Source organism: Peromyscus californicus, unplaced genomic scaffold, assembly GCF_007827085.1.
Source record: "Peromyscus californicus insignis strain IS unplaced genomic scaffold, ASM782708v3 Scaffold_22__1_contigs__length_63687245, whole genome shotgun sequence".
Lineage (NCBI taxonomy): Eukaryota > Metazoa > Chordata > Mammalia > Rodentia > Cricetidae > Peromyscus > Peromyscus californicus.
In genome coordinates this window covers 55,904,582-55,923,937 of record NW_026294525.1, presented here as the reverse complement: position 1 = coordinate 55,923,937, position 19,356 = coordinate 55,904,582, and the positions used below count along the sequence as shown (strand labels likewise).

Here is a 19,356-nt window from a genome sequence, read left to right as displayed (position 1 = left end):
TTACATCAGTGCTAAAACCTGAGGGCATTTTCAGATTTCCACCCAAGATCTTCTCTGAATGTGGATGTGTGTGCAGGTGTCCTGCTGCTCTTCTCACCCAGTCACTGGGTAAGAAACTAAGTAGTTTGCAGTCTCAGCCCTATGATCTGTTACAGTGCTCATTGCTGACTATTTTTTAAGAGGAATTTTCAATGGTATATGACTGTGTTCATTAACATTAATACCCTGAGCATCCTTAGTCTTTCAGACCTAGTAGGAAGGAGGTAGGAATTATTAATCATGAAAGCAATACTTCAATAGTTTTTTATGAAATAATCCACAACACAAAATTACTGAAGTCGAGATTTACTGGTTTTAGAGGTTGTGTGTTGTATGAAGTCTTAGTGTGTGAAGTTTTATGAAGCCTTTGCTGAGCTCCCAGACTACAGATTACATGTCAGGGTGTCTCCTGTATCTCTAGGGTGGCATAAGTGTTCCCTGACCATTAAATTAATGAATTCTTGTATAAGGCTTACCCGAAATCGTAGTCCTTATGATAACTATTTGAAGTAACACTAAGCTGTTGTATGGCCTTGGACACAGTCCCTCTTTACTGTTTTATTATTTTAGTTTTCCTTAAAGGCTTCCTTCCATCCATTATTTTTGATATCTCAATAGCTTTTTAAAAATAAACTCTGTATAACTGCTGTATAACTGCTATCACGATTTGCAATTAGAACATCTTTGTCTCAGAATGTTTACTGCTACACACTTACAGCTGACCTCTTTCCTGACTAGTAGCCATAAACAACCATTGGTCTGCTTTCTGTCTCAGTGATTTGCCTTTTAAAAAAATATTTCATATACATAGAATTTAAGTAGAGTTGCAACCTGGCATAATGTCTTTTACTTCCATCCTTTTTTGGAGGAGTGGGGGGGGGGCAAGTATCAGTAGCTTCTTTTTATTGGTGAGCAATACTACTTAGGTGGATCAGATGTCACATTGGTCTGCCTGTTTACCTGTTGATAAGTATTTAAATTATTTCCAGCTTTTTACTTTTATGATTAATTCTGCTGTGAGCATTGGCATGGTTCTTGTCAGGAACATGGTTTCATATTTCTTCGGTAGATTCCTAGGGATGAAATGACTAGCTCCACCGGTAAGCTTAATTTATCTTCAATGTGCTGGCCCGTTTACAGTCTTGACTGTAACATAGGAAGGCTCCAGTTTCTTTACACCGTTGACATGTTTCATAGTGATCCTACTGGTTGTGTGTTGGCATCTCACAGTGATTTTACTTTGTGTTTCCCTGATTTGAATTTTCCCACCCATGACTGTGCCCTATTTTTGTTTATCTGAGGAGGATTTTGTACTGTGTACACTGAGGGGCTGCAGGTGGTGTGCACCATGTGCAGCTCATTTCTGGGCTCTTATTATCATTCGCCAAATGCCTTTAGTGAAACATCGCCCATTTTCATGACTTCTCCATTGCTGTGTTTTGAAAAACATTTATGTATTTTGGAAGAATTCTGTAGACTCCCCCCCAAATCTGTGGTTTGTCTTCTCATTTTAAATAGTTTTAATTCTGATGGAGTTCTATTTAGTTTTCAATGGGTTATGTTTAGTGTGTGTTTTTAGTTGTTTTTTTTAAATGTCTCCTAGTAGGTAATATATTTGATAAATACAAAATAATGAAAATTTATATGAAAGAACTCAGAGAGAAATCTGTCTCAGGTCCCATCTAGAGGTATAGCTGCATTTTTTCATCTGTCTAATCCCTATTGACTCAAGTTTTAGAAATTGGGAACCTTGTTGGTTCAAGGATAATCTTCCAGTGCTAGTTAGGATAGCAAACTAGCACAGTGTGGTTGTCTTCACTGTCTTCTTCAGGGTTTTGGAGTAGAAACTCATTTCTGCATTTTAAATGTGATGAGACCTGTAGTTCCCACACCTGTCCACAGCCGCTGACTTTCAGATGCTCATCTCTTCGCACTAAATTTTCCTACTTTGGAGTATGGTGGTTTTTTGTTGTTTTTTGTTTGGTTGGTTTTTTCAAGACAGGGTTTTGGTGCCTGTCCTGTATCTCACTCTGTAGACCAGGCTGGCCTCAAACTCACAAATGCTGAGATTAAAGGGGTGCACCACCACCGCTCAGCTGTAGTATGTTTTAAAGGCCATTTTATCAAGTAAAAATCAGAGAAATTAAAATTCAAATGACAGGGCCTGGAGAGATGGCTCAGAGGTTAAGAGCCACTGGCTGTCCTTCCACGGCTCATAAGTTCAATTCCCAGCAACCACATGGTGGCTCACAACCATCTATAATGAGATCTGGCGCCCTCTTCTGGAGTGCAGGCATATATGTAGACAGAACACTGTATACATTATAAATAAATAAATGCATCTTAAAAAAAAATTCAAATGTGTCCTTATTGTGTTCTTCCTAGAAACAGCCTTCTTTTCTTGACTAGGTCTTACTGTAACCTCACCTAGCCTAATGTGCAGCTCTCAAACCTCCTGTTTCTGCTTCCTGGGTGCTGCTGGTGTTTCAGGCATGCACCATCATGCCTGGCCACAATCTGTTTCCAAAAATAAATCACCAGGTGGCGAATACCTTTAATCCCAGCACTCAGAAGCAGGCGGATCTATGAGTTCAAGGCCAGCCTGGTCTACAGAGTGAGTTCCAGGACAGCCAGGGACACACAGAGAAACCCTGTCTAGAAAAAAAAAAATAAATAAATCCTTTTAACTTTATTTCTTTGTATAACCCTATGGGATTCTTGATATTGAGTGTGAGAACATCACATTAAACTCAGTCTTGTCGTGACTGCCTTGCCGCCAACCAGCAGCAAGCTTGTCCACATCCCTGAGTGTTCTGTGCTTGCTGCAGGATGGACGGGCTCTCCCTTGATACACTTGTGTTTTGCTTATTAAAAATAACTTTAATAGTTCTTTTTAATCCAGTAATAGGATTTGAAATTTTTATTTCGTTCACTAACTTGCTATCTGAGTTTATTTACTTCGTGTTTGCCAGATTCTGGCTGTTAGGTGTGGTTGAGGAAGTTCACAAAGAAGTGGAGTTAAGTCAGAGTCACCTTTGCATTTGTGAAGAGGTGTGTAAGCGCAGCACCTTTGGGTTCAGTTAGCCCAGTCTTTGCAGTTTTCAGACATTCCAGTATCTTGTAGTTATTCAGTTGGGGATGAGGTTAAGAACTCCAGTCTTCAAAGTCTTTGCCTTCTGGTCTGCTTCTGGGTGTGTGTTGTGGGGGGAGGGGAGACAAACTTTGAATTCACACAACTGCCGTGTGCATGTCCTGTCAGATAACAACTTTCAGGAGATAACCCCCCCTACACACACACACACACACACACACACACACACACACACACACACACACACACACACACACACACACACACGCTGCTACAGACTCCCGGGATCATCAGCTTGCATACTGCCACCTGTTGAGCTGTGCGTTGGTTTTTCTACTTGGTGGCCATTTGTTTTCATTTTCCTTGTTGTTTGGGTTGGGTTGGGTTGGTTTGGGTTTTTTTTTCAAGACAGGTTTCTCTGTGTAGTTTTGGTGCCTGTCCTGGATCTTACTCTGTAGACCAGGCTGGCCTCGAACTCAGAGATTCACCTGGCTCTGCCTCCTGAGTGCTGGGATTAAAGGCGTGTGCCACCACCGCTGCTGCTGCCGAGCTTTGTTTTGTTTTTAAAGAAAATCTTAGTCTTGGGGCGAGAGTGATGGCCCAGAGGTTAGGAGCACTTCCTACTTTGCAGAGGGCTGCCCTTTGGTTCCCAGCACTCCAGCTTCTGTAGCATTTCCAAGGGATCCTGCGCCGTCTTCTGGCTTCTGCAGGCACCTACACTCATGGAGCACATACCGATAGACACACACACAAAATCCTTAAACAAAACCTTAGTCTAAAAGTGTTCTGAAATGTGTGCTTTTTCCTAACTTAGTTCTCTGAATTCTTCACTCTGTTCTCTTGACTTAATTCATGGTGTGACCTCAGGAATGTGAGGTCAGATTTTTAATTGATAATATTTTCTAAATATAAATATGAAATGAAAAGAGGCAAAGATGCACTGTGGGACCTGACCCTTTTTTCCCTTCCCAACTGCTTCACGTCTGCCCAAGCCCATCTTCATCAAGTCTCCTCAGAACTGCCGAGGGCGCTGCTCACTGCAGGCTCAGTCCTGTTTATTTTGTTGTGTTGGCTTTCCTGCCCACTGTCAAGTGCACTAAAATGTTGACTACAGGAAAGTCTGACACCCTCTATCAGAGTATTTTTGTGTCCACTTTTACCATCTTCCACCCAGGATATAATGATACATACAAGATTTTCATGGCCTTGTCTGAGAATAGTTGAGCACATTTGTGAATGTTTTTTGCAAAGCTTCTTTGTTCTCTCCTGAATTCAGGCCCTATTTGCATGTTTTTTTGCTAGAGAATATGCAGAGTGACTTTGTTGTTTGAAGAGAGGAGACATGAGACAGCCACTCAGACTTCAGCCCACAGGTCTGCCTTGGACTGTGACAGATGCTGTGCGTGAATAGCAGGCTTTTCCCACTCAGACTTTAACACACAGAGGGCTGGAGAGATGGCTTGGTGATTACAGCACTGGCTGCTCTCTAGAAAATCTGGGTTTGATTTCTAGCACCCCCATGGTGGCTGTAACTGTAAGAGTCACAACTGTCTGTAACTCTAGTTCCAGGGGAGCTGATGCCTTCTCATCTCCAAGGATAAGGCACACACATGGTGCACAGATATAACATGCAGACAGACAAAACACCTGTATGCATAAAATAAATAAAAAATAACAACAACAACAACAAAAAAAACTCTTTAACCTGAAGATCTGCTTCAGACTGTTCAGGGGCTGTGATTGAATAACACGCATCTCCTCCTCAAATCGGCAGCTGGTTGATGGGAGGACTCATACTTCGTTGATATGTCATAAATAGTAGTACCAATACACAGCATTCAGTCTCATGCCATGGAATTGGACACGTCCTTAATTCTGTGTCTTTCATTTGGAAATATTTTATCTTTGCCTCTTTTCATTTCATATTTATATTTAGAAAATATTATCAATTAAAAATCTGTGGGTGTATTCAGAAGCTTCAAGTCTGTAAGTGAAAAACTGCACTGTGCATTCGGGGTACCTGTCCGCTGTCAGAGTGGAGCTGCACTGTGCATTCGGGGTACCTGTCCTCTGTCAGAGTGGAGCTGCACTTTGCATTCGGGGTACCTGTCCGCTGTCAGAGTGGAGCTGCACTGTGCATTCGGGGTACCTGTGCGCTGTCAGAGTGGAGCTGCATTGTGCATTCGGGGGTACCTGTGCGCTGTCAGAGTGGAACTGCACTGTGCATTCGGGGTACCTGTGCGCTGTCAGAGTGGAGCTGCACTGTGCATTCGGGGGTACCTGTCCGCTGTCAGAGTGGAGCATTTTGGCACACCTGCACTCAAGGGGAAAGTGAAAGACTTGAAATTTGGGTGTGTGTGGATAAGACCTAGTTGTCATCACATGATAAAAAGAGAAAGTACTTACAGAACCCATGTGGCACCATTGCGTACTCCTCCCTGTGATTCAGGCATGAAGGAATTCAGTCTTACTTCATCATGACAGCAGAATGTGCTGTATTATGGCAGCGAGCTTGGCGTCACTGGAGCATCGCAGTGAGCTGCCCTGTGTTCTTTTCCTTCTGATCTGTAAGTGGCTAGGGAAATTAGCCAAGACAGAAAGAACAGGAAACAAACCAAAGGTGAGCACAGGTACATGGTGTCTGTGGTTTCAGTGGAGTTAAAATGACTCAGAGATGAATACTTGTGTACTGGGCCCGAAGTCAGATCTCTTCCTCTTTCAGTATTCTACAATGTCAGTAACCAGGCCTGGCTAGGTGGCTAGGTGTGGCTGGGCACCTGCCACCAAACTTTCAACCTTATAGTTCAGTCCCTAGGACCCACATGACAGGGAGAGAACTGACTCCTAAAAGGTGTCTTCTGACACACAAAATAAATAAACTAAATGTTAATATTTAAAAATCAAAAGTCAAATGCTTAATTTTTATCTAGGAAAATATTTTAAAAGCCTATAAACTTTATTTCCCAGTGTTCCAAAATAATTATGAAAACCTGGTAAGCTGCGTAGCATAACAAACCTCTATTTTTGTTTTTATAAATTTCTTGTAAGATTTCCTTGATCAGTTCTCTGGGTTGGGCTATTTTCCCCTGGTTTTGTGTTTGGTGTTGCACAAACAGCACAGGTGGGAAGAAAGACTTAGTCCTCCGTACTGGAGCTCTCCTGAGGAGTGCGTGGGTCAGTAAGCGGTCTTGTTTCCCTTCTAGTTCCTTCCGACTTGCGTGCAAGTATTTGCTCCTTGATGTCCTTCCTTGACAACTGTTTTAACTTGTGGCTCCCTGGGAGGTCACAAATTTTATATCCCATCATTCACTTTCTTTGTGCTGTGTGTGTTGTCTTGTTGCTCTGAGATACGAAAGATACAGAGTAGCATTCTCTGAAGAAAGCTTTGGTGTCAGTTGGAAAGGACAGGAAGATGCATAGCTCTGGGGTGATCCAGACTGAGCCTGCAGTGAGCAGCGCCCTCGGCAGTTCCGAGGAGACTTGATGAGGATGGGCTTGGGCAGACGTGAAGCAGTTGGGAAGGGAAAAAAGGGTCAGGTCCCACAGTGCATGCGCCTCACCAGCTGCCTGTGCATGGTGTGTAGTGTAAAAGGTCCTGGCCACTCTGTTGGCTGAGTGTGTCTGCCTGTTCTTCATGCATGCCTGAGACTGTCAGTAAGCTCGGACATGTTGCAGAAGTACTAAGGAACTCAGTGAAATGGAGGCTGGGCACTTGGAATATCCAATTTAGGTAAACTGACTTCAAAATTACTTTATTTGTGTGTGTGTGTGTGTGTGTGTGTGTGTAAGAGTCTTACTATTTACTGAACCTGGCTGGCCTAGAACTTTCTGTGTAGATCATGCTGGCCTGGAACTCAAGAATTCAGCTGCCTCTGCCTCCCAAATGCTGAGATTAAAGGTATGTGCCACCATGCCTGGCAGTTATCTTATTTTTAATATGCTTTATGAGAAACCACAGGAGTAACAAAAATAAAATTTAGTGAATTTGTATTTTTCCTTGTTCTGTATGGTAAATTAATTCTTTGTATAGTATGAAGTATGTTGTTTTCAGGCACAACAGCTGGGGGTGGGTACCAAACACCGGGGCAGATCCTTCAAGTGTTGGAAAGGATTAAAGTTGGCTGGCAATATCGTAGGGTGTGTGGTGTTACTGCTCCCAGAGGAGTCCACAAAACTCACAGGCCTCCCTCTCTCTCCCTCACCCAGCAGCATAAGATGAGTGTTGAAGAATGAGGTAATGGTTTTATAACTCTAGTCATATTCTGCACTCACATTAGAATGTGAACTAATGTCTCTCTGTGCCCTCCTGCCATTTGAATTGAGCAATCATTAAATTTTTTAATGGATCCAGTTTTCTTAGTTTATGCAATAAGTATGTTTCCTGTTATAGTCTGCTTATAGAATGTAAATGAGATAACTTTTTCCCATGTGAGACTTCATAGTCTTATTATAAGATTTTACAATTAGCCTAGTTTTTCTTTTGTTGATATAAATCTTTTAATTTATTTATTTGTACTTTATGTACATTGGTGTTTTGCCTGAATGTATATCTGTATGAGGGTGTTGGATTCCCTGGAACAGGAGTTAAAAATAGTTAGGAGCTGCCGTGTGGTGCTGGGAATTGAACCTAGGTCCTCTGGAAGAGCAGAGAATGAATGCTCTTAACCACTGAGCCATCTCTCCAGCCCCTGTTAATATATTTTTACAAACAAAAGTTCATAAGGAAATTTATAAAGACCAGTTCTCCCTTCACTTATGGCAAGACTTCTGTGCCATTGATGCACGTTTTAGGAATTACCTTCTGGACAGGGCAGAATGCCAGCAGTGTGATTGTGGTGAAGGACTGCAGCATCTCCACAGTCACTGCTTGTCATGTAGCAGGCGTGATTGCCTCGGAGCTGTTCAGACATGGTAAAGAGGTCAGAAGTAGGCTGCCAGTGCTGTTGGTGCTAACAGAATGTTTGCCGTTCAAGGAGACTACCCCAGTGACCCATGGGAAGTGGGTCCCCTCCTGTTGTGGGAGCCTTGCCATAGTCTCTTCCAGCTCTGTTTGCTTTGAGCTCTCTCTATTCTTGATTGCGTTTATATTTTATGGAAGAAACACTGTACAGTGGGAAGTCTAAAAGCATTTTAAATGTTGGCCCTTTGTGAGCAAAGATCTACTATAATCATTGATAAAGTTCAGCAAAACTGGTAATTATAGTTTATGAAATTTGTCATACACTGAAAATTGAAATTAGCAGATTCTTTGCCTTGATCACTTTCCCCTCCCTCCACCCCTGGGCTTTGTCCAGCACACACACTGCTGACTAATCTCTGTAGATCTAAGTCCATTGATAGGTGTCTTTTCTGAAATGAAAGAACTAAAAATGATTATTTTCTCGCTCTATTAATGGAGATGATGTAATGCTGGATCTAAGAAAAGATGCCTCTGATTTCCCCTCCTTAATTATTTTTGTCTTAGTCTCAAAAAGCTAAGTGAGTTAACCTGGCTTTTCCAAAAGTGGAAGGCCTAGGTTTGTGCAACGCTTACTCTGTTGCTGGCACTAGGAAACGAAATGATATGTGCACCCCAGTCAGTAAAGCAAACCAGTTCTGTGTCCCTGCCTTGCCACACGGTGCAGCTGCTCCATTGGTCCCCGTGACTGTCTAAACAAAGGCGCCGAGCTGCGTGGTCACTCAGCAGGTAAGGTGCCTGGTGATATGTGTTCAGAACCCATAGTAGTAAGACAAGTCACTCTACTCATGCACACATAATGCACAAACAGTAATAACATTTTTAAAGAAAATATTTTGAAACCTCCCTTTTTAAGATGAAGAAGGCGTATTGTTTAACTTTTACCTTATTTTTTTCAATTTATGGTCAAAAGGCTCTTAATCAGTTTATTTAAATGGTCTAAATAATCATTAACTATAGTTTCCATGACTATGGATAAGTATAAGGTTTTAATTTTAAATTTAAAATATATGTCCTCACTAAGAAATCTAATGGTACTAAGCAAAAGTCAAGAAAATGCACATGTTTAGAAATTGAAACTATCAAAAGAGCCAAGGCTCTCGAAATATCTTAGAAAATTATATATATATAGTAGACAGCTTATGCATGGAAGAAAGATACATGGACTTTGGTTCCTTGTGACCCACACTCAGTAAGCCTAGACCCGGAAGATGTTGATGGAGTGCTGTAAAAGCCTTGTGCTCTGATAAACAACGCCTGCCTTCTGTTTGTGATCATGGGATAAAAGCCTTGTGCTCGTGCGTGTTCATTTTTACTGCTCCAGCATATAGTGTGCTCTTAAGATGGAGAGCTCACTCCCCAGGAAGCATTTCTGTAAGATTAATTGCCCTTTTAACATCAGTGTTTGATGTACCCTTTGCCCATATCCTGGCCTGCTTTAACCTCCTTTGACCTGACCTCACTGGCTGTTCCGATCAGAGCCCTCTGCACTGTGTGCGCTGCACTCAGACTTGAGTCTGGGCTGCGCCTGTCAGTGCATTCAGTCGGTCAGCGTCTACTTCATGAACACAGCAGAGCAATGCTGGAGAATTTGTCAGATGGAGCAAAACTGTTCAGGCTAGTTAGCAGTAGTCAAAAAGCTTGTCTTCTTGTTGGCTTTAAAATGTCTTCATAATTATTAAATGTTTCTTAGAAAATTTGTTCTTGAATCATAGAATAACCCTGAAAAGCTGCAGTGGTTAAAATGGATGTCAGTCCATTTGATCTTAGCTTTCTATTCTTCCATACTTAGAGATGTGAACCGCAGAAGGGATTAATTCAATTGAAATTTTCTCATTAAAGGCTGTGTTTCTTTGTCATTCCTTCCTTTAGCCTCCTTTTTATTTAGTTTTGTTTTGTTTTGTTTTTCGAGACAGGGTTTCTTTGTGTAGCTTTGGAGCCTGTCCTGGAACTAGTTCTGTAGATCAGGCTGGCCTCGAACTCACAGAGACCCACCTGCCTCTACCTCCTGAGTGCTGGGATTAGAGGCGTGTGCCACCACCGCCTGGCTCTCCTTTTTAAACGAAGAGATGCCATTGCATTTGTCAATCAGAAAGAAACTGCAGGATATCCCTAGAAGCTGACACAGCTTGTTTCACAGAGCCTAGTGGCACCATTTGTTACAGTTGGCTGGGACTCAGTCTCCAGCAGGCCACCATTGTCTGGTGTGAGTGAGCCCTCAAGCACGGGGAGGTGGGGGGGATAGCAAAGACTTGAGTGGGATTGTTTTTGTTTTATTCTAATTGAATGTTTTTAATCTTTTATTTGTCTTTTGTTTTTGTTTTTCAAGATGGGGTTTCTCTGTGTAGCCCTGGCTGTCTTGAATTCACTCTGTAGACCAGGCTGGCCTTGAACTCTGATCCACCTGCCCTATGAGTACTAGGATTAAAGGCAGGCACCACCTCCCAGCTGTTTTTATCTTGAAAAGACTCTTCAAATCTCTTGAACAGTGTAGTCATGATATGTTAGGGCTCCTTTGACTTTTAAGTGGGTGCTTCACCAGATTTTTGTGTTGAATACATTTTATGGCTTTTTTAATGTCATTTAATTTATATAATACTGAGTCTGGGGTTTTGTTGCCCCATTTTTTTTAACGCTGCCACTGATTAATTAGAGGCTGAGGTCTTACAAACTTGCTTGCCAATCACATAATTAAATCCATTTTTTATATATATCTTGTGGATGTCTAGTCCCAGAGGAACTAACGTATAACCATCCTTGCAGCACATGCCTCCCCTTCTCTGGACCCTTCCTCTCCCTGCCCTCCCAGGGACTCTTCCCCACCCTTGTGGTCTTAGGTGGCCCTGCCTGGCCTGGAGTTTTCTGTGTGGACTTGAACTTTTGTCTCTTCCCCTGAATTGCTGGGATTCCACTACCTCCAGTTTTTGTAGTGCTGGGGATAAAACCCACAGGCTTTGTGCACACTAAGAAGCCTTTTCCTCGTGAGTTATACACGAGACTCATTTTCTCTATCTTTTTCTTTTTCTTTTCTTTTTTATTATTATTATTTTTTTTTTATTTGTGAGATAGAGTTTCGCTGTGTAACAGCCTTGGCTGTCCTGGAACTCTCTCTGTAGACCAGGCTGGCCTCAAACTGCTAACATAGATCTGCCTGCCTCGGCCTCCCGAGTGATGGGATTAAAGGCGTGCACCACCACTGCCCGGCTGGGCTCTCTTCTTAAATATTTCATTTAATTCTCCAAGGAACCCTAGAGATGAGAGTCTTTATTCACTCTATAAGATGAGGAACTGCAGACTCACAAATTTAACGAAGGCTTCAAAACGAGTAAATGTTGATGGCTAAGTCAGTCTAAAGGGAAGATTTTGCTGTTCTGGCAGAAAGAGTAAGAGACTGACTAGAGCTGGAAGGTCTCTTAGGACTCCGTGGACAGAGGTTTGCAGTCTGTGACCTTGAGTTCTAAGCAGCAGGCAGGACTTGGGGTATGTCTTAGTCACACATAGGCTTCACAGCATCAGCAGCTGGGCACCCTCAGGAAATGTGGTGTTGAATTGGTTCTAGAGAACACCTAAAAACAGACTTGACTGCAGAGGTTCATTGAGGAGAGGGCCCAGCTTATGTGTTTGTTTTCTGTTAACCACTCTCCTGCTGCTGATGGTCTATCAGAGTGTGACCTATGATCTGTATGATACCTTTGCTTCCTATATAAAGAATCTCAAAGGAACAAGGTCATTCATTCCCAGGGATTCAAGTGTCTGAACTCCCAGTGTATCTGTTAGTGGCATTTGTCTGCATGATTGGCCTCTCTCCTTTATGTCTGATTTCTACTACTGTGTGCATTTATATTTATTGTACATATCTGTATACTGGCAACATTTTTATATATGCATCATAATGTTACCATTGTTTCAGGCCTTCACTTTTCATTAGCAACTGATCAGCCAATACGATTTTTCCTGTTTTGTATTTTTGTTTGTTTCTGTGTACTGCTACCATTCTCATATAGCCAAAATGTGTGTGTGTGTGTGTGTGTGTGTGTGTGTGTGTGTGTGTGTGTGTTGTGTGTGTGGGGGGGGTTGTGTTTGCATGCAATCATGGTGAGGTGATATGTACACCATGCTGGGAACCAAACCCAGGCCCTCTGCTACAAGAGCGGAACCAGTCCTTAACCATGGGTGGTCTCTCCAAACTGTAAATATATTTTCCTTAAAAGACAACTGTTGTAGCACTATTCACTTTAAAGTAGACACTGATTCTTACTGTGTGGACACCCTACAAAATAATAATGTATACTTTTCAATAATGTTGAATGTCTAAACCCTGGTGCAGATTGAAGTGTCACCCACATCCCTGACTTGGGAGGTTCCTCATACAGCATTGTTGGGGTTTGAACCTTTGAAAGGGCTGTGACTGAGGGCCTTCCCTCTTGCCAGTCCGTTGTCTGGGGACATCAAATGAAGGCCCACACCACTTGCTAGTACTTTGGTCTTTACCTTGGCCACAAAACTGTGGAAATGACTGTTCTCCACAAATGCTCCACTCTGAGAAATTGTCTAAGAGCAGCACAGCCCGAGACTGGACTGGACTAAGCACCAGGCTAGGGGCAAAAATGCTGGGACTGTTGAAGTTTGATGATAGACTGCCTAAGAGTTTGAGTTCATTTTAAATTTTGCTAACTATACAGTAGTTCTATAAAATACATTTGTTAGAAAATTCACATCACAAATGGAAAGTTATGGCAGAATCATATTTACCCTACAAGCATAATATATGAATGACCACAACTGTTTCTCTTGATTATTGTCTTAAATGTTTGCCTAATTTAAAGCTTTGATTGTGTCAGCTTTTTCTGGGGAGACAGCTGTCTTCTGCTCATCTCAGATAGGACCAGTGACAGACGCAAGAAAGGATTGCACTCAAGTCTAGCTTGCTGAGCCAGTGGGATGTGAGAGAGCATTGTCTATAAATGCTCAGGGTGGGGCGTGGCTTCATGGGCTCCTCCCCATCTCCACAGTGGAAAGCTAACGGGCCCAGTCTTGTGCGGATCTTTCAGTAATCACAGGTGCTAACAGTTACAGAGGGCCAGAGCCAGAGGACAGAGCACTCCACAGACTTCCATGTACTGTTTAGAAACTCGGGGGGGGGGGGGGGGGGGGGTAAAGCTTGATGGTTGAAACCTTGCCTTGCAAGCCCAAGGTCCTGGGTTAGTCTTGTATCACCATCACCCCACAGACAAAAGACAAAATCCCAAGTAAGAGGTGGACAGTGGAGTCCTGAGTCTTCTGTTTTGAGTGATGTTTTCAATTTCAAATGTTAAGTCCAGAGTCTCATTTAGAAACACAGACATGTTTACCAAACATGTTTAGTTTAGCAATCCCAACAAGGGCTGCCTTTCTCTTGTTAGAGGAAAATATGAATTAATTCATTAGCATTCTTTTTGTTAGTGTAGGTAATTACCAAATTACCCAGCCATGCTTTGTTGTTGTTTATGAAAGCATGCATTTAGATGAGAACATACATACTTGTTATTTATCTGGTACTACTTTTAACTTTACCTCACTAGCTCCAGCAGTTCTGCAGTCACAGCTGCCCAGTGGGGGAGTGGCCCTGAGACCCAGTTCTGCAGTCACAGCTGCCCAGTGGGGGAGTGGCCCTGAGACCCAGTTCTGCAGTCACAGCTGCCCAGTGGGGGAGTGGCCCTGAGACCCAGTTCTGCAGTCACAGCTGCCCAGTGGGGGAGTGGCCCTGAGACCCAGTTCTGCAGTCACAGCTGCCCAGTGGGGGAGTGGCCCTGAGACCCAGTTCTGCAGTCACACACTGCCCAGTGGGGGAGTGGCCCTGAGACCCAGTTCTGCAGTCACACACTGCCCAGTGGGGGAGTGGCCCTGAGACCCAGTTCTGCAGTCACACACTGCCCAGTGGGGGAGTGGCCCTGAGACCCAGTTCTGAACCCCATCTGCAGCTGTGAAACTTCAGTGCATAATCACAGTGTGTCAGTCCACACTAGCTACTGGGGACATCCATGAACAACAGGAGCTATGATTAGAGTCCCAAGGGAAATCCTGCCCCATCTCAAGAATCCTGTTTACAGTTACTTTTGGAGGGAAGTCAGAAGGTAAACAAAAGAATAAATACCGATGAAGTGTTTGGATTGATGCATGCAATGGCAAAATGTTTCACGTCTTTGTCTTATTTTGCTCTCTTTTTCTTTGTTTTAGGGTCTTAGTCTGTAGAGTAGGCTGGCTTCTAACTCAGAGCTGTCATCCTGACTCTGCTTCCCACGTGCTCAGGATACAAGCACGAGCCACCTTACCTTCAGTTGTTCCGATGATAAGGGATAGCAGAAATAGGTACAGCTCAGTTGTCTAGTTCAAGCAAAGAATTAAGATGATCCCAGCCTGAAAGCCGGAGAACCAATATTTGCCTACCCAGTGCCATGATGGCATGATGTGGCAGATTTGGTGCGAGTTGGAATGGTTCTGATATTCTCTGGCTTGCCTGGTGTGACCCAAATTCTATCTGTTGTAACAGGATTGGTCTCCTGCCTTCTTACCATATGTGCCTCAGTGGATGGGGCACTCGCGTGTATTGACTCTCATTTAAACACTGCTGTAGGAACTGTGTTGAAAAGTGAGTAGTGACTTGTTGGTTTTACTGTCTTAGAAAAAGATGACTCTGGCTTGAGAACCTGTACACAAGAGGAACTTTTACTCTCACCACGCTTTCGTTTTTTGACTCAGTTCTAAGTAGGAGGAAATTCTGAGAATAATAAAATAGCTCACAGAAATATATAATAAGAATATTAAGAGAACCATACTGGAAATGTTTTCAGATATTCTAAGAAAGATTTAATATGGTAAAACCGTGGCAATCTAGAACTTAGAAAGATGAATCATTCTAGAGAACTTGAGTGTTCATCCATCTTACACCAATTCTTAAAGGTCTTCCCAAAGAGCGGATGTACAGTCCTCAGTGCTCTGTGTACAGCTTCGTCTTCTGTTTGTTGATGGTTCTGACCAGTGTCATGAAGCCAGTCATTGTTTTAACTCTGATTATAGCTGTGTAAAAAAGTTATATAGACGCAACAAAGATAGCTAGAGGGGATGGAAGGATGGCCCAGTGGTTAAGAGTACAGTCGTCCCTCAGAGGACCCCAGCTCAGATCCCAGCACCCATGTTGGCAGCTCACAATTGCCTGTAACTCTAGATCCAGAAGATCTAACACCCTCATCTGGCCGCTGTGGGCACTACACTCACTAGATGCACAAATTCACACTCAGACACACATACATTAACTAAATAATAAAAACTTTTTTAAGAAAAAGATGGCTAGGGAAATGAAAGCAACAGAGGCAGTTTTTAGTTTCTGGGATCCCGAGTCAGTGGTCTTTCCCCCAGAGTTGTGCTGAACTGTGACAGAGATGTGAGAAAGCTTTGTTTGGTCTTGTTAAGAGTTGGTAGCATGCTTATTGGATTTTTGAGCATTCTCTTTTGACTGTAGTGTTTCTGTGTCCTCTGTGATCACTCCCTGAAACCCCCCCCCCACCTCCCTCCCACTCACCCTTCCCTCTCTTTCTCTCTCTGTCTCTGTTGGAAGGCTGAACATTCATTTCTTTAAAGGTTCTGATTTCAGGTACCAGCCAGGCCTTCCTGTCCCTTAGCACCGTGGGGACTGAAAGGCACTTGGAATACAGCAGAAAGGAGAGCAGCAGCTGGGGTGCTCCTGTCCCTCAGAGAGTTTGTCCCCCCAGCTGGGGTGCTCCTGTCCCTCAGAGAGTTTGTCCCCCCAGCTGGGGTGCTCCTGTCCCTCAGAGGGTTTGGCCCCCCAGCTGAGGTGCTCCTGTCCCTTAGAGAGTTTGGCCCCCAGCTGGGGTGCTCCTGTCCCTCAGAGGGTTTGTCCCCCAGCTGGGGTGCTCCTGTCCCTCAGAGGGTTTGGCCCCCCAGCTGAGGTACTCCTGTCCCTCAGAGGGTTTGGCCCCCCAGCTGGGGTGCTCCTGTGCCTCAGAGAGTTTGTCTCCCAGCTGGGGTGCTCCTGTCCCTCAGAGAGTTTGGCCCCCAGCTGGGGTGCTCCTGTCCCTCAGAGAGTTTGGCCCCCAGCTGAGGTGCTCCTGTCCCTCAGAGAATTTGTCCCCCCAGCTGGGGTGCTCCTGTGCCTCAGAGAGTTTGTCTCCCAGCTGGGGTGCTCCTGTGCCTCAGAGGGTTTGGCCCCCAGCTGGGGTGCTCCTGTGCCTCAGAGGGTTTGGCCCAGTTGTTGTCTTTTGTTTCCAGGATGTGAGGGGGTTGCCGTTGTGTTTTGAAGATGCTATTAAGGAGTTGTACTGCAGGATACCAAATACTTCCTTCTTTTCCTTTTTGAGTAATTTTTGTTTGGTCTGGAATGGTTGTTTTTAGGGGAAGGTGCTCTTTACATTAGTTTTGTTTTGCTTGCTTTAATTGTTAACAAAATTTGAATTTTAAAATGTTAGTTGCAGCATCCTTTAAATTTTTATTACATTTTAATTCGTTTTAGTGTAGGGGTGGCTGGGGTGGTTGCCCATGTCTCATGGTATGTATATGGAGGTCAGAAGACAGCCTGGGGACTAGGTTCTCTCCTAGCATGTGGGTGTCAGGGATCGAACTCAGACCACAGGCTTGCGAGTAAGTGCTTTTATCTGCTGAGCCCTGCAGCCGCCCCTGTAGTACCATTTTAATTATCAATTGAGAATTAGCAACATTGCATCAGTTTGGGTGACTCTTAAGACAGAAATCCTCCAGTCAGACGGTTAATTCTTTATGATCATAGCTTTAATTGCGCTTCTGTTACTTCCAACACTTGAGCACATCACTGATAATCAGCAAAGCTCCCAGCTGTTAACCATCCTCCTGGATTCCGAGGGTGTGTGTGGCCCCCTCCATGTGGTTGCCATTTGTAACAGCTTTCTATAGTGGTTTTAAAGATGCACTGGAGCACTTTTGGTCAGTGGGTTCACCTTGCTGTTTGCTCCAGGAGGTTTCACTAACGTCAATCTTGGGCAAGCACAGTAATTAAGAAAGAACAAATACTTTCATATAGCAACAGAATTTTTATCAGAATTCATTGCAACCTCAGGTTTCTGTTCAGGATGAGACATTTTGCAACATTTAAACTTTCTCCTTGTCTTCATTTCCTGTTGAGGGGGTAAAATAAGTTTGAAATCCATTTAATTCACTAAAGAATCTGAAAAGACAATGGATTATCTTTTCTTTGTGGTTTTCATTTCTATTGATTGCTATTGGATTTCTTTCTTGAAATAGATGGAGAAAAAAAGAACCAAGTGATGATTCACGGAATTGAGCCAATGCTGGAAACCCCTCTGCAGTGGCTGAGTGAGCATCTGAGCTACCCAGATAATTTTCTTCATATTAGCATTGTCCCCCAACCAACAGATTGAAGGAGCAGCTCCTCGCTGGATGGAATCACCTTGAGTCAGCATGTCACCCTCGCTTCAGTCAAGTTCGGTGGAGGCAACAGAAACCCGTGGCTGCCTGCAAGCCTAGGAGGAAGAGGAGTCCATGAGAGAGAGGGCAGCGGGCAGGGCTGACTGGGCAGCACAACCTGTGCTTTGCTCCACTGCCATCCTTAAACCTCAGCTGAGACACGGCAGGGCCGCTGGAGCCTCTGTCTGCTCATGAAATACGTGCAGCTGAAGCCCTTCCTCTAGGACAAAAAGGAAGCCTGTGCCAGTTTGTATTTCTGATGAACCAGTAAGCGGGGTGTTTCCTAAGGTGACCGTGCTTGAACGTTAGTCAAGAAAGTGGAAACATTGATTGAATTTTCAAGAGAATTAGACTTAAGAAAGTAAAAGAGAAATTCTGTTATCAATAACTTGCAGTCATTTTTTTGTAAAAGATCAAATTACAGTAAACCCATCTTTCCTTAATGAGAAGTTCCTGTTTACAGTCAGTCTATTGGTATGCAAACAATCTTGTAACTTTGATAATGAACAGTGAGAGATTTTTAAATAAAGCCTCTAACTATGTTTTGTCATTTAATAACATACAATTTGTCACTTTCCAAGGACACCCTGAATCCCATACAGTAAGTCCCTTTTTATTCTGTGTTCCCCTTTCTCACTGGTACGGCAAGGGTGCAGGACATAGGGTAACTTGTCTCAGGAGCTATCGCAGGCTTTATTACTGCGACTTGAAAACCTGTCTTCTCTACACTAAAGGCTTAAATGATATTAACTGTCGTTGCTGTTTTGTTGGTCACTGTAAACCTGTCAAATCAGATTCTGCCAAGTACCCTTCTGAGGTCATTTTGCATATTTTGAAACTGCCTTTCTTTTCCTTTGGTTTGGTTTGGTTGGTTTGGTTTGGGTTTTTGAACCCAGGACTACTGCGTCACTCTGGTCCCCTGGCAGCCAGTTTAAACCCTGAAGATGACCTGTCCAGACTGCAGTAGCTTTCCTTCTCATTACCAAAAACATCCAGAGGCTGCCGGAGCTCCTCCCACCCTAAGGGAAGCTTGCTGCACTCAACGACCGACCAGCTGCTTGGAGATCCTGCAGTTGATTTGTGAGCTAGCTTGCTGTCCATATTGAATGTCAACTCATCTGAGTATGCAAAAAGACAGTATCATAAAATCATGGTTTTAGATTCTATAATAAAAATGAATGCTTTCGTATAAAATTATATGATGACTCAAGTGAGATCCTGTTAGTGCTCATTGCCTCCTCCCCCAACACCCTTTGTGATTTTTCACTGATTAATGCAGATCTATTCACAGAATGAGATAAAGTTGGCCAAAGAGCAAATATCCCAGAATGGATATTATAAACATAATGGTAAAAGAAGTGACACTGGGCACCAGTCACAGAAAAGGAGAAGGAAGTAGAAGAAAATTGGCTGACAGAACAAAGTGCCCTTTAGGAAAGACAGGAAAAGCAGTGGCACTTGAGTTACATAAGGAAAAATCCACTGACTTGTATTTCTGCACGACTTTGGTCTGAACATGACAGTTCCCATTACGAGTGTTTATTCGTCTGCTGAGTTTGGGGATTTTCCCCTTGGTGTTTTGACAGACTGACGAGAGCATCACTGAGCAGAAGGGCTAAAGAGAGGGCTTAAACTTCGTGAGGTGTGGTCAGAAGGTAACCATGGTGATTTTACAGGTGACACTGGGAGAAGGATTCTTGGGGTAGTCTAGAGCGCCTGGCCTTCACTTGCACATCAACAAAGTCAATTCCACAGAAGCACCATAGAGAAACACCTGGAAAACCAGATGAGCCAAGGGCCCAGTGGCCAGAGGAAT

The 19,356-nt window shown here is 43.4% G+C and overlaps 1 protein-coding gene across 3 annotated transcripts in view; it reads left to right on the top strand.

Moving 5' to 3' along the window:
• Window positions 1–18,737, top strand: part of Atg5 (autophagy related 5) — a 112,034-nt gene extending 93,297 nt beyond the window's left edge. For all 3 annotated transcript variants that reach the window (XM_052751413.1, XM_052751412.1, XM_052751414.1), the window contains exon 8: window positions 17,358–18,737. In XM_052751413.1, coding sequence (XP_052607373.1) covers window positions 17,358–17,494 — 137 coding nt within the window. In that variant the 3' untranslated portion in view covers window positions 17,495–18,737. The remainder of the gene's footprint in view (window positions 1–17,357) is intronic.
• Window positions 18,738–19,356: the final 619 nt, after the last annotated feature.